This window comes from Leucoraja erinacea, chromosome 25, assembly GCF_028641065.1.
Source record: "Leucoraja erinacea ecotype New England chromosome 25, Leri_hhj_1, whole genome shotgun sequence".
NCBI lineage: Eukaryota > Metazoa > Chordata > Chondrichthyes > Rajiformes > Rajidae > Leucoraja > Leucoraja erinaceus.
In genome coordinates, this window is record NC_073401.1 from 31,613,014 (window position 1) to 31,625,884 (window position 12,871).

General features: G+C 51.2%; 1 protein-coding gene across 1 annotated transcript in view; it reads right to left on the minus strand.

The window, feature by feature from the left end:
* LOC129709256 (syntaxin-2-like) overlaps nucleotides 1-12,871 on the minus strand; it is a 33,886-nt gene that overhangs the window by 17,710 nt on the left and 3,305 nt on the right. The window contains exons 2-3 of the mRNA XM_055655500.1: nucleotides 6,120-6,194; nucleotides 4,868-4,967 (exon numbers count right to left, since the gene is read on the minus strand). Coding sequence (XP_055511475.1) covers nucleotides 4,868-4,967; nucleotides 6,120-6,194 — 175 coding nt within the window. The remainder of the gene's footprint in view (nucleotides 1-4,867; nucleotides 4,968-6,119; nucleotides 6,195-12,871) is intronic.

The following is a 12,871-nucleotide window of genomic DNA, read 5'->3' on the forward strand; positions in this document are numbered from 1 at the left end:
CAGCAGGAACACGAGATTCCAAACGCGACCTCGCCCACATCTTGTACAACTGTGACATGACATCGCAACGTCACAAAAAGCCCAGTTCCTCCAGCACTTTGTGCCTGTCTATCTTCGGGTTTAAACCAGCACCTGCGGTTCCTTCCTCCACATCTATGAATATTTTCCAGGCTGCTGAGGATCACTGATCAGTAACTGATTTGCATTCAAATCGTAAACAAGGGCTTTAAAAATGCCACAGCGCCGGCAGCCGAATCCTCGGAGTACAAAGTTCTCCCGTTCCAGCTGTCGGAGGCAATTTTTTCCCGAGCCTTTGTTGGGAAATTCAATGCCAGCGTGCCCTGGGTCGGACTGACCAAGCCTCGGCCCTCAGCAGCTCTGGCCTGGCTGCAGCATGGTACAGCACAGACCCAGTGCCCAGGGCAGCATATCCACCATGATGGGTAACCCTGCCTACCCATGGAGTCCCCGCCCGCTACACGTACATCATATCTTCCTCATCTCACACCACGCACGCATTGTGCAGCTGCTCATCTATTTTACAAAGGATTTCAACTAAAAGTGATGGAATATCCCGCTGTTACAAGGCACTGCAGCTGCACATGTCCATGTGACATCATGAGATGCGAGTTACTGCTTCAAATATATCGCAGTGTTGGACTGAAGCATAAGATCATCAGTGATAGGTGGGGAATTAGGCCATTCGGCCCATCAAGTCTACTCCACCATTCAACAATGGCTGATCTATGTCTCCCTCCTCACCCCATTCTCCTGCCTTCTCCCCATATCCCCTGACACCCGCATTAATCACCATCTACACCCCAACCACAGCCTGGTCACTACACCTACACCCCAACCAGGGCCTGACACCCGCACTAACTCAAAGGGAATCAAAAGATCATAATATCCACTGACTTGTTCAATCATGGCTGATCACAGCCCCATTCTCCTGTGGCAAATCAACAATCTATCTATCTCTGCCTTAAAAATATCCACTGACTTGTGGCCTCCACAGCCGTCTGTGGCAAAGAATTCCACAGATTCACCACCCTCTGGCTAGCGAAATTCCTCCTCATCTCCTTCCTAAAAGAACTTCCTTTAATTCTGAGGCTGTGACCTCTAGTCCTAGACTCTCCCACTAGTGGGAACATCCTTTTGGAATGCTGTGGGCTAGTATGACACCACTCAGCCCATCACCACACAGACTATATATTCAATTTGCTGTGTCATGGCTGAGCCTTCTTCCGTCACTGTTTCCGCAGTGTGTCAGACGGTAACAAGGCGACAACAACAATTTGTTGCTCCTCTGGGTTTTGTTGCCGATGGTGTTAACCCTCAGTCGGGGAAACCAGCCCTTCGGCCCAACTTGACCATGCTGGCCAAATGGTCTTCCTGAGCTAGTGTCCGTGATTGGCCCATAATCCCTCAACCTTTTCATAGAAACATAGAAAATAGGTTGAGGAGTAGGCCATTCGGCCCTTCGAGCCAGCACCGCCATTCATTGTGATCATGGTTGATCATCCACAATCAGTACCCCGTTCCTGCCTTCTCCCCATATCCCTTGATTCCGCTAGCCCCCAGAGCTCTATCTAACTCTCTCTTAAATACATCCAGTGAATCGGCCCTCCACTGCCCTCTGTGGCAGAGAATTCCACAGATTCACAACTCTCTGGGTGAAAAAGTTGTTCCTCATCTCAGGTTTAAATGGCCTGCCCCTTATTCTTAGACTGCGACCCCTGGTTCTGGACTCCCCCAACATGGGGAACATTTCCTTTCCTTTCGTGAACTCCGCTGAATGTCCTGTAAACACTGTGATTGTACCGGCCTCGACCACTTGCCCAGGCAACCTTCACCACTTCCCTCTCACCTCCCCTTTCTCATCTCATCTCCAAACCTGTATCCACCACTTTAACAATCCACCACTCTGGGAGAAAGACTGTGACCATTCGCCTTATCTCCACCTCCACGATTTCAGAAACCCTTCTGAAGTCAGCCCTCAGCCTCTGATGTCACTCTCGTAAATCGGCCTCCACCAACCCGGGCAACTGTGTAAAACTTGCCCCACATATCTCCATTAAACCTTTGTTTAAGAAGGAACTGCAGATGCTGGAAAATCGAAGGTGCACAAAAATGCTGGAGAAACTCAGCGGGTGCAGCAGCATCTATGGAGCGAAGGAAATAGGCAACGTTTCGGGCCGAAACCCAAAGGAAATAGACAACGTTTCGGGTCGAAACCCAAAGGGTTTCGGCCCGAAACGTTGCCTATTTCCTTCGCTCCATAGATGCTGCTGCACCCGCTGAGTTTCTCCAGCATTTTTGTGTACCTTCCTTTAAACCTTGCTCCTCTCAACTTAAAGATGTGCCCTTTGATCTTTGACATTCCCAACCTGGTGAGGAAGGTTCCACTGTCTACCGTATCCAAGATTGGACCGACTGGGCTTAGCTTCACTGGAAACGTTGTTCATTTCCTTTGGGTTTCGTCCCGAAACGTCGCCTATTTCCTTCGCTCCATAGATGCTGCTGCACCCGCTGAGTTTCTCCAGCATTCTCCAGTCTACCTTTGCCTCCAGAGGTGGTTTGGGCAGGAGTGTGGACAGATTCAGGATGAGTTTGGTTACAGAGCGAGCAGCAACTGGGGGAAGGAAACTCCCAGCAGTGGCTATTTATAGGCTGCAAACACTGGATCACCACGACATGTGGAAACTAGGCGTACGTTACTCAGCTGGGTTGGCCAAGCCAGTCGTGGCGTGAGGCTATATTGGCGGTCCTGTTGGCAGTATTGGAGGGCTCAGCTCATGAGGAAACAATAGGCTGAGCAGCCAGGTATTAAAGTGGTTGATGAGCAGTGTCTGTGAACAGGAGCAGGGGGGGGGGGGGGGAGCAGCTGGGAAGCTCCACGCACCAACAAACAACAGTCTGCATCTTGCAACGACTCCTTCCGCAGCTTGGGCGAGGACCTGCTTACGTCACGCCACATCCAGGCGGCTGGCCAAGCTCAGTGTTGCCATAGAGGGAGTACAGAGAAGGTTCACCAGACTGATTCCTGGGATGTCAGGACTGTCTTATGAAGAAAGACTGGATAGACTTGGTTTATACTCTCTAGAATTTAGGAGATTGAGAGGGGATCTTATAGAAACCTACAAAATTCTTAAGGGGTTGGACAGGCTAGATGCAGGAAGATTGTTCCCGATGTTGGGGAAGTCCAGGACAAGGGGTCACAGCTTAAGGATAAGGGGGAAATCCTTTAAAACCGAGATGAGAAGAACTTTTTTCACACAGAGAGTGGTGAATCTCTGGATCTCTCTGCCACAGAGGGTAGTTGAGGCCAGTTCATTGGCTATATTTAAGAGGGAGTTAGATGTGGCCCTTGTGGCTAAGGGGATCAGGGGGTATGGAGAGAAGGCAGGTACGGGATACTGAGTTGGATGATCAGCCATGATCATATTGAATGGCGGTGCAGGCTCGAAGGGCCGAATGGCCTACTCCTGCACCTAATTTCTATGTTTCTCAGAGAGAGACACCGAGCGAACCCTTCCATCGGACAGCAGCAGTGTCGTCTGCAAACTGCGGGGATGGAAAGCCGGCAGAGCTGACGATCCCACCTTCCACTGCTCATCCACAGGGACACTCGAGAGTTAGTCGGCTTTATTACAACAAGGACCTCAACCCCCAATCCTGGCCACAGACCCATCGTTGCTGAGTACCAGAAGTCCAACTAAAACACCATGATAGACCCAAAAACTACCATCCGGGAGGCGCTACTGGTCTCTCCGTTGCCGGACCAGCAGGGCCAGGAACAGCTTCTTCCCTGTGGCTGTTACACCACTCAACACTGTACCTCGGTGACTGCCAATCACCCCCCCTGGACACTCCTCCCACCAGGAAAAACACTATGACTGTATGCATGTAAATAGATTTATTTATTGAAATCATTGATGTCGCCATGATCATATTGAATGGTGGTGCAGGCTCGAAGGGCCGAATGGCCTACTCCTGCACCTAATTTCTATGTTTCCAGGGAGATGCTAACTGCATTTCATTGTCTCTGTACTGTACACTGACAATGACAATTAAAGTTGAATCTGAATCTGTGGGGTGAAGGAATGGGCGAGGGTTCGGGTCGCGACCCTTCATCAGACTGTGGATATCTACATCCACACGGTGCCCATGCCCACATGCCCACCCCTGCACTCATCTTGGTTGTTAAACAGAGGCCTCAGCACAAATCCGAGCAGATTTAATTTCCTGTTTATTCCACATTCCATCAGAAACACATTTGGCCTGCAGACGGAGGCAGCCGCGACTGGCTGCTCATACCCCAGCCGACTGCACGCTGCGTAAACACTGCATTTACTTGCTAATTCCAGAGGCATTTTCATTCGCCCGGCTGCCAGCACCCATGACATCAGCGTGAAAGTGCAGGCAGGGCGCTGGTACAACGCTAGCTGGGGTTCAGGTGACTGTTCCCTGGTGTCGGGGTTCAGGTGACCGTTCCCTGTTCCCTGGTGTCGGGGTTCAGGTGACTGTTCCCTGGTGTCGGGGTTCAGGCCACCGTTCCCTGGTGTCGGGGTTCAGGTCACCGTTCCCTGGTGTCGGGGTTCAGGTCACTACTCACTGGTGTCGGGGTTCAAGTCACCGTTCCCTGGTGTCGGGGTTCAGGTCACCGTTCCCTGGTGTCGGGGTTCAGGTCACTCTTCCCTGGTGTCGGGGTTCAGGTGACCGTTCCCTGGTGTCGGGGTTCAGGTGACTGTTCCCTGGTGTCGGGGTTCAGGCCACTGTTCCCTGGTGTCGGGGTTCAGGCCACTGTTCCCTGGTGTCGGGGTTCAGGTGACTGATCCCTGGTGTCGGGGTTCAGGCCACTACTCACTGGTGTCGGGGTTCGGCGCTGACAGGATGATGCTGTGTTTCTTCTTCACTTCTTCCACGTTGTCAGCGATGCGATCGACATGCCCCCGGATCTCCTCAACCTGACAAACAAAGCTTGCCTGTAACTACAGCCCGCACTCACACACACACTGTGTTTGCCTGTAGCTACAGCCACACTCACACACCCACTACACCTTGCCTGTAGTTACAGCCACACTCACACACCCACTGTGCTTGCCTGTAGTTACAGCCACACTCCTGCACACACCCACTGCTCCTTGCCTGTAGTTACAGCCCACACTGACTACACCTTGCCTGTAGTTACAGCCCACACTCACTACACCTTGCCCTTAACTACAGCCCACACTCACACACCCACTACACCTTGCCTGTAACTACAGCCACACTCACACACCCACTACACCTTGCCTGTAGCTACAGCCCACACTCACACCCACTGTGTTTGCCTGTAGTTACTGCCCACACTCACACACTGTGTTTGCCTGTAGCTACAGCCCACACTCACACACCCACTGTGTTTGCCTGTAGCTACAGCCACACTCACACACCCACTGTGTTTGCCTGTAGCTACAGCCCACACTCACACACACTGCGATTGCCTGTAGCTACAGCCCACACTCACACACCCACTGTGTTTGCCTGTAGCTACAGCCTGCACTCCTGCACCAAGCCCACTGCTCCACTGGTGCTGGGCTGATGGAACATGGAACAGCAGAGGAACAGGCCCTTCGGCCCACAATATCCGTGCTGAACATGACGCCAAGTTAAACTAATCTCCTCTGTCTGCCTGATCCATGTGCCTGTCTAAAAGTCTTGTGAAACACTGCAGCACCTGCCTCCACCACCACCCCAGGCAGCACGCCCCACGCACCCACCTCACAGTGAACAAATACTTGCCCCACCCACACATCTAACTTTACCCCTCTCGCCTTAAATGATGCTCTCTACACCTTGATATATCCACCCTGGGGAAAGGTTCTGACTGTCTACAATATCTACACCTCTCATAATTCTACACGCTGCTCTCAGCTCTCCGCTCACTCTCCGGAGGGAACAATCCCATCTGGAGCGCCGGGAGGAAGTGATGCTCTTCAGCCGAGGGTCAGTGATCCTCCCGGCACCGCCCACACGCAACATTCCCACTACATACATCCCGGCACCGCCCACACACAACATTCCCACTACATACATCCCGGCACCGCCCACACACAACATTCCCACTACATACATACCTGGCGGAAGAACTCATCCATGAAATGGTCCTTCTCCACAGTGATGGTCACCTCCTCCTCATGACTCTCCTTGTACTACAAACAAAGCAGAAGAAACATAAATGACAAGCGGCAAAAGTAGACTGTCCAAGGAAGCCACACGCGGTGGGTGGGTGCCCTTGGCCTGTACAAATTACTCTAACCCTGTATGAGTTTTGTTCAATCCTTTGATCAATTTATTGCAGGACTGATTGGTTTCCACCCTTCCCTGGGTGTGTTCCCACCACTTTGCCTGGTCACTCCAACATCTACACCCCAACCAGGGCCTCGTCACTACATCTACACCCCAACCACAGCCTGGTCACTACATCTACACCCCAACCACAGCCTGGTCACTACATCTACATCCCAACGCTGCTTTCCCTAGCGGACTATTACCTGGAAAGGGAATCTGAGCAAAAGAAAGTCATGAGGTCATAAGAGATAGGAGTAGAATTAGGCCATTCGGCCCATCAAGTCTACTCTGCCATTCAATCATGGCTGATCTATCTCTCCCTCCTAGCCCCATTCTCCTGCCTTCTCCCCATAACCCCTGACACCCGCACTAATCAGGAATCTATCTATCTCTGCCTTAAAAATATCCACTGACTTGTGGCCTCCACAGCCGTCTGTGGCAAAGAATTCCACAGATTCACCACCCTCTGACTAAACAAATTCCTCCTCATCTCCTTCTGAAAATAATGTATTTTAATTCTGAGGCTGTGACCTCTAGTCCTAGACGCTCCCACTAGTGGAAACATCCTCTCCACATCCACTCCATCCAAGCCTTTCACTATTCGGTAAGTTTCAATATTGTCCCACCTCATTCTTCTAAACTCCAGCCCAGTACAGAATAGTGAAAGACTTGGATCGGGTGGATGTGGAGAGGCCTTATAGAGCCTCAGCATTACATCCCTAAGTGTAAAAACAGCAGCTGCCGATGGGTGAAGTTATGGACAACATACGTAGTAGGCCCTTCCTCGATAGATCGTCAATGCGGGTGAACTGTAGATGGCTGATTCGGCAAAGCTATCTCAGCGAAACATCCACGCCACAGCTGTATCCACGCCACAGCTGTATCCACGCCACAGCTGTATCCACGCCACAGCTGTATCCTCGATCCACGCCACAGCTGTATCCACGCCACAGCTGTATCCACGCCACAGCTGTATCCAGCTGTATCCACGCCACACGCCACAGCTGTATCCTCGATCCACGCCACAGCTGTATCCACGCCACAGCTGTATTCACGGCACAGCTGTATTCACGGCACAGCTGTATCCATGCCACAGCTGTATCCACGCCACAGCTGTATCCATGCCACAGCTGGATTCACGTCACAGCTGTATCCTTGATCCACGCCACAGCTGTATCCACGCCACAGCTGTATTCACGGCACAGCTGTATCCATGCCACAGCTGGATTCACGTCACAGCTGTATCCAGGCCACAGCTGTATCCACTATCCAGGCCACAGCTGCATCCACTATCCATGCCACAGCTGCATCCACTATCCGAGCCACAGCTGTATTCACTATCCACATCACAACTGTATGCACTATCCACATCACAGCTGTACCCACTATCCATGTCACAGCTGTATCCACTAACCACACCACAGTTATATCCATGCCACAGCTGTATCCACTATCCAGGCCACAGCTGTACTGAGCGAGCGGATGGAACTGGAGGTTGTAGTTTTCAGAAGATGCCACAGTGGTGAGGACCACGGCCAGTGGCAGGAAGTAGAGGGCTGACAGGATGTGATCTCCACAACATGCCCAACGTCTTGTCTCCACTCAGCTTCTGGGCACAAGTTTTCTGTGAACTACCTCCACCCATCATCCCAACCAGCATCAGGCTATTAAACACTGCCACCTCCAAATCAGCTCTGAACAACATAGGCAGCCTTCACTGTGATGTGACTATCACAATGGGGTCTCAAACTGCCCACTGCCAGAGACATCACAATAGGATGTTGCCAACAGTAACCGCAGCTGAATAATTAATACGTTTAAGGATTCCCATACAAGGAATTTGCCTTGGTGCTCCGCCCACAAGTGACAACATGACATACAGTGACAGTTAGGAATGACACATAGAACATAAAACATTAATAATAAAACATTATCGATTAAACATGTGAATTAAATAAAATACCAGAGCAAAAGGAGGCTACAGATTTTTGGCTGTTGAGTAGAGCTACTATTCATGGATAAAAACTGTTTTTATGTCTGGCTGTGGCAGCTTTGACAGTCCGGAGTTGCCTTCCAGAGGGAAGTGATTCAAAGAGTTTGTGGCCAGGGTGAGAGGGGTCAGAGATGATCTTACCCGCTCACTTCCTGGCCCTTGCAGTGTACAGTTCATCAATGGAGGGAAGGTTGCAGCCAATAATCTTCTCAGCTGATCGGACGATTCGCTGCAGCCTCCGGGTGTCGTGCTTTGTGGCTGAGCCAAAACCGGACCATGATGGAGAAGGTGAGGACAGACTCTACGATGGCCGTATAGAATTGGACCATCATTGCCTGTGGCAGATTGTGCTTCCTCAGCTGCCGCAGGAAGCACATCCCTCTGTTGTGCCTTTTTGACTGTGGAGTCGATGGTAGCCCCCCATTTAAGGTCCTTGGAGATGATGGTTCCAGGAACTTAAAGGACTCCACAGATGTGACCACCTTTTTGACCACCTTATCTACCTGCGACTCGATCTTCAAGGAACCATGCACCTGTACTCCTAGATCCCTCTGCTCTACAACACTCCCCAGAGGTCGACCATTCACTGTTTAGGTCCTGCCCTTGTAAGGCGTCCCAAAATGCAACACCTCACACTTCTCTGTATTAAATTCCATTAACCATTCCTCCGCCCAACTGGCCAATCGATCCAGATCCTGCTGCAATCGTTCACAACCATCTTCACTACCTGCAAAACCACTCACTTTTGTGATCTGGATGAGGGAATTCAAGGCAATATCTCCAAGTTTGCGGATGACACTAAGCTGGGGGGCAGTGTTAGCTGTGAGGAGGATGCTAGGAGACTGCAAGGTGACTTGGATAGGCTGGGTGAGTGGGCAAATGTTTGGCAGATGCAGTATAATGTGGATAAATGTGAGGTTATCCATTTTGGTGGCAAAAACGGGAAAGGAGACTATTATCTAAATGGTGGCCGATTGGGAAAGGGGGAGATGCAGCGAGACCTGGGTGTCATGGTACACCAGTCATTGAAGGTAGGCATGCAGGTGCAGCAGGCAGTAAAGAAAGCGAATGGTATGTTAGCTTTCATTGCAAAAAGATTTGAGTATAGGAGCAGGGAGGTTCTACTGCAGTTGTACAGGGTCTTGGTGAGACCACACCTGGAGTATTGCGTACAGTTTTGGTCTCCAAATCTGAGGAAGGACATTATTGCCATAGAGGGAGTGCAGAAACGGTTCACCAGACTGATTCCTGGGATGTCAGGACTGTCTTATGAAGAAAGACTGGATAGACTTAGTTTATACTCTCTAGAATTTAGGAGATTGAGAGGGGATCTTATAGAAACTTACAAAATTCTTAAGGGGTTGGACAGGCTAGATGCAGGAAGATTGTTCCCGATGTTAGGGAAGTCCAGGACAAGGGGTCACAGCTTAAGGATAAGGGGGAAATCCTTTAAAACCGAGAGATGAGAAGAACTTTTTTTCACACAGAGAGTGGTGAATCTCTGGAACTCTCTGCCACAGAGGGTAGTTGAGGCCAGTTCATTGGCTATATTTAAGAGGGAGTTAGATGTGGCCCTTGTGGCTAAGGGGATCAGGGGGTATGGAGAGAAGGCAGGTACGGGATACTGAGTTGGATGATCAGCCATGATCATATTGAATGGCGGTGCAGGCTCGAAGGGCCGAATGGCCTACTCCTGCACCTAATTTCTATGTTCTATGTTTCTATGTATCATCAGCAAACTTGCTAATCTTGCCCTGTATGTTCTCATCCAATTGATGTAGATGACAAATAGTAACGGGCCCAGCACCGAACCCTGAGGCACACCACTAGTCACAGGCCTCCAGTCCAAGAAGCAACCCTCTCTACCATTGGCCTTCATCAGTCAGAGTATTTAGGAGAGAAGTTGGGAGGTCATATTGCAGTTGTATAAGACGTTGGTGAAACCACATTTAGTGCATTGTGTTCAGTTCTGTGCACCGTGTTACAGGAAAAATATTATCAAGCTGGAAAGGGTTCAGAGAAGATTTACAAGGATGTTTCCAGAACTAGAGGGTGTGAGCTACAGGGAGAGGTTGACTCGGCTGGGACTCTACTCCCTGGAGCGCAGGAGGATGAGGGGGTTGGTCTTATAGAGGTGTATAAAATCATGAGAGGAATAGATCGGGTAGATGCACAGAGTCTCTTGCCCAGAGTAGGGGAATCGAGGACCAGAGGACATGGGTTTAAGGTGAAGGGGAAACGATTTAATCGGAATCTGAGGGGTAACTTTTCCACACAGAGGGTGGTGGGTGTATGGAACAAACTGCCGGAGGAGGTAGTTGAAGCTGGGACTATCCCAAAGTTTAAGAAACAGTTAGACAGGTACATGACTAGGACAGGTTTGGAGGGATATGGACAGGCAGGTGGGACTAGTGTAGATGGGACATGTTGGCCGGTGTGGGCAAGGTGGGTTTGTTTTGTGTGCGTGTGTGCGTGTGTGTGTGTGTGTGTGCGCGCGCGCGTTTGTGTCTGTGTCACAGCCCCCCCCCCCAGAAACGTGCCTTGTGGGGGACGTGAGCCAAGGCGTCCCACTTGGTCTAGTATGACAATAAAACCCTCGTTTCCACTGGTGCTGGACAATAAAACAAAAGCTGATGTACTGCAGCACTGTGTGTGAGCAGCTCCATCCCCTGCCCACCTCGCTCTGATACCAGGCAGCAGCTCCATCCCCTGCCCACCTCCCCTTCCCACTGCGCTGGCACACCGACCCTGGCAAACCCCGGCAGTTTGGTGAATCACTCTCTGTAAGTGATGCTTCTACAGTGATACTGTTGTATATGTCAATGACATCAGTGGCAAGCTGCTGGCACCGTGTAGCTGACACACACTGATAGGTCTGGCGTGTGAGTGAGGGGGATGGCAGGCACTTGTGACTCGCGGGCGGGGACTGGCCACGGGGAGGTAAAGACTTGAATAAACCTCCGTCTGCAGCTGGTGGCAACTCTGCCCTGGGTAACGCTACCCCTGACCGCAGAAACATTCATACACCCCCCACCTTCATCAAACGTGACTTGTTACAAAGTGGGGGGGGGGGGTGCGGCAGGCCGGGAGTGAAATGGAGAGTATCTCCAACACAGACAAGGCAGAGCGTGCGTGCGTGTGGCACAGAGTGGTCCCGACACAACACTGCTCTACGCTCAACTCTCTCCAGCTCGTCTCACCTCATCAGCAACTTTCCCCGCCCTCGTGTTCTTTGTGGTTCTCTCAAGTGTTCCTGTAACAGCAGCTCAGAGCCGGCTGTACCAAGGCCAAGGGCAACACCCAGTTCCCCCCCACCCCCCTCACCACAGTGAGATCACTCCAAGCTGCAACACCACCCACTTGTACATGTGTACTCCATTCATCCCAATTAAAAGCTGGATATTTCTCTATTTAAAAATGACACAGAGTGCTGGAGTAACTCAGCGGGTCAGGCAGCATCTGTGGAGAACATGGATAGGTGACGTTTCACAGAGTGCTGGAGTAACTCAGCGGGTCAGGCAGCATCTGTGGGGAACATGGATAGGTGACGTTTCACAGAGTGCTGGAGTAACTCAGCGGGTCAGGCAGCATCTGTGGAGAACATGGATAGGTGACGTTTCACAGAGTGCTGGAGTAACTCAGCGGGTGCAACAGCATCTATGGAGCTAAGGAAATAGGCAACGTTTCGGGTCGAAACCCTTCCGGGTTTCGGCCCGAAACGTTGCCTATTTCCAGAAGGATTTCGGCCCGAAACGTTGCCTATTTCCTTCGCTCCATAGATGCTGCTGCACCATAACTCAGCGGGTCAGGCGGCATCTGTGGAGAACATGGATAGGTGACGTTTCACAGAGTGCTGGCGTAACTCAGCGGGTCAGGCAGCATCTGTGGAGAACATGGATAGGTGACGTTTCACAGAGTGCTGGAGTAACTCAGTGGGTCAGGCAGCATCTGTGGAGAACATGGATAGGTGACGTTTCACAGAGTGCTGGAGTAACTCAGCGGGTCAGGCAGCATCTCTGGATGTTGGAACCCTTCTTCCAACTTCTTCTTCATATGTATGAAGATAAATGTGCCTGTCAAGAGTATTGCTGCAGGATTTGTCATATAGAAACCACACACTCAGTCGGCAGTTCTGTTCACCCACCGAACACTGACAGCGGGCTCTGAGGCGACCGACATCTTCCAGTACAAACGACACAGGGCTGAAACCTCACCTGTCCATTCCCTCCACAGCCCGACCCACTGAGTTCCTCCTGACTCCTTCTCACCCACGTTCATACCTCAACCCTCTGGTCCCTAATTCCTGCCATTCCTGCCTTCCCCTCACAGATAATGATGCTGGTGCCTGGACCCCAACATTCTGGAGACTCTGCCCCAAAGCCCCCCCCCTCCCCCTCCCCCCGTCCCTGCAAGTCTATTCACAAACCCACTTCCTGCCACAATGTTTGAGTCTTCAGAAGCCGAGGTTATGAGAGGGTAATTACAATGATGGAGGGGGTGGCTGCGTCCACAGCTACAGGGTTCAGGGGTCACCCTGGCCTGAGG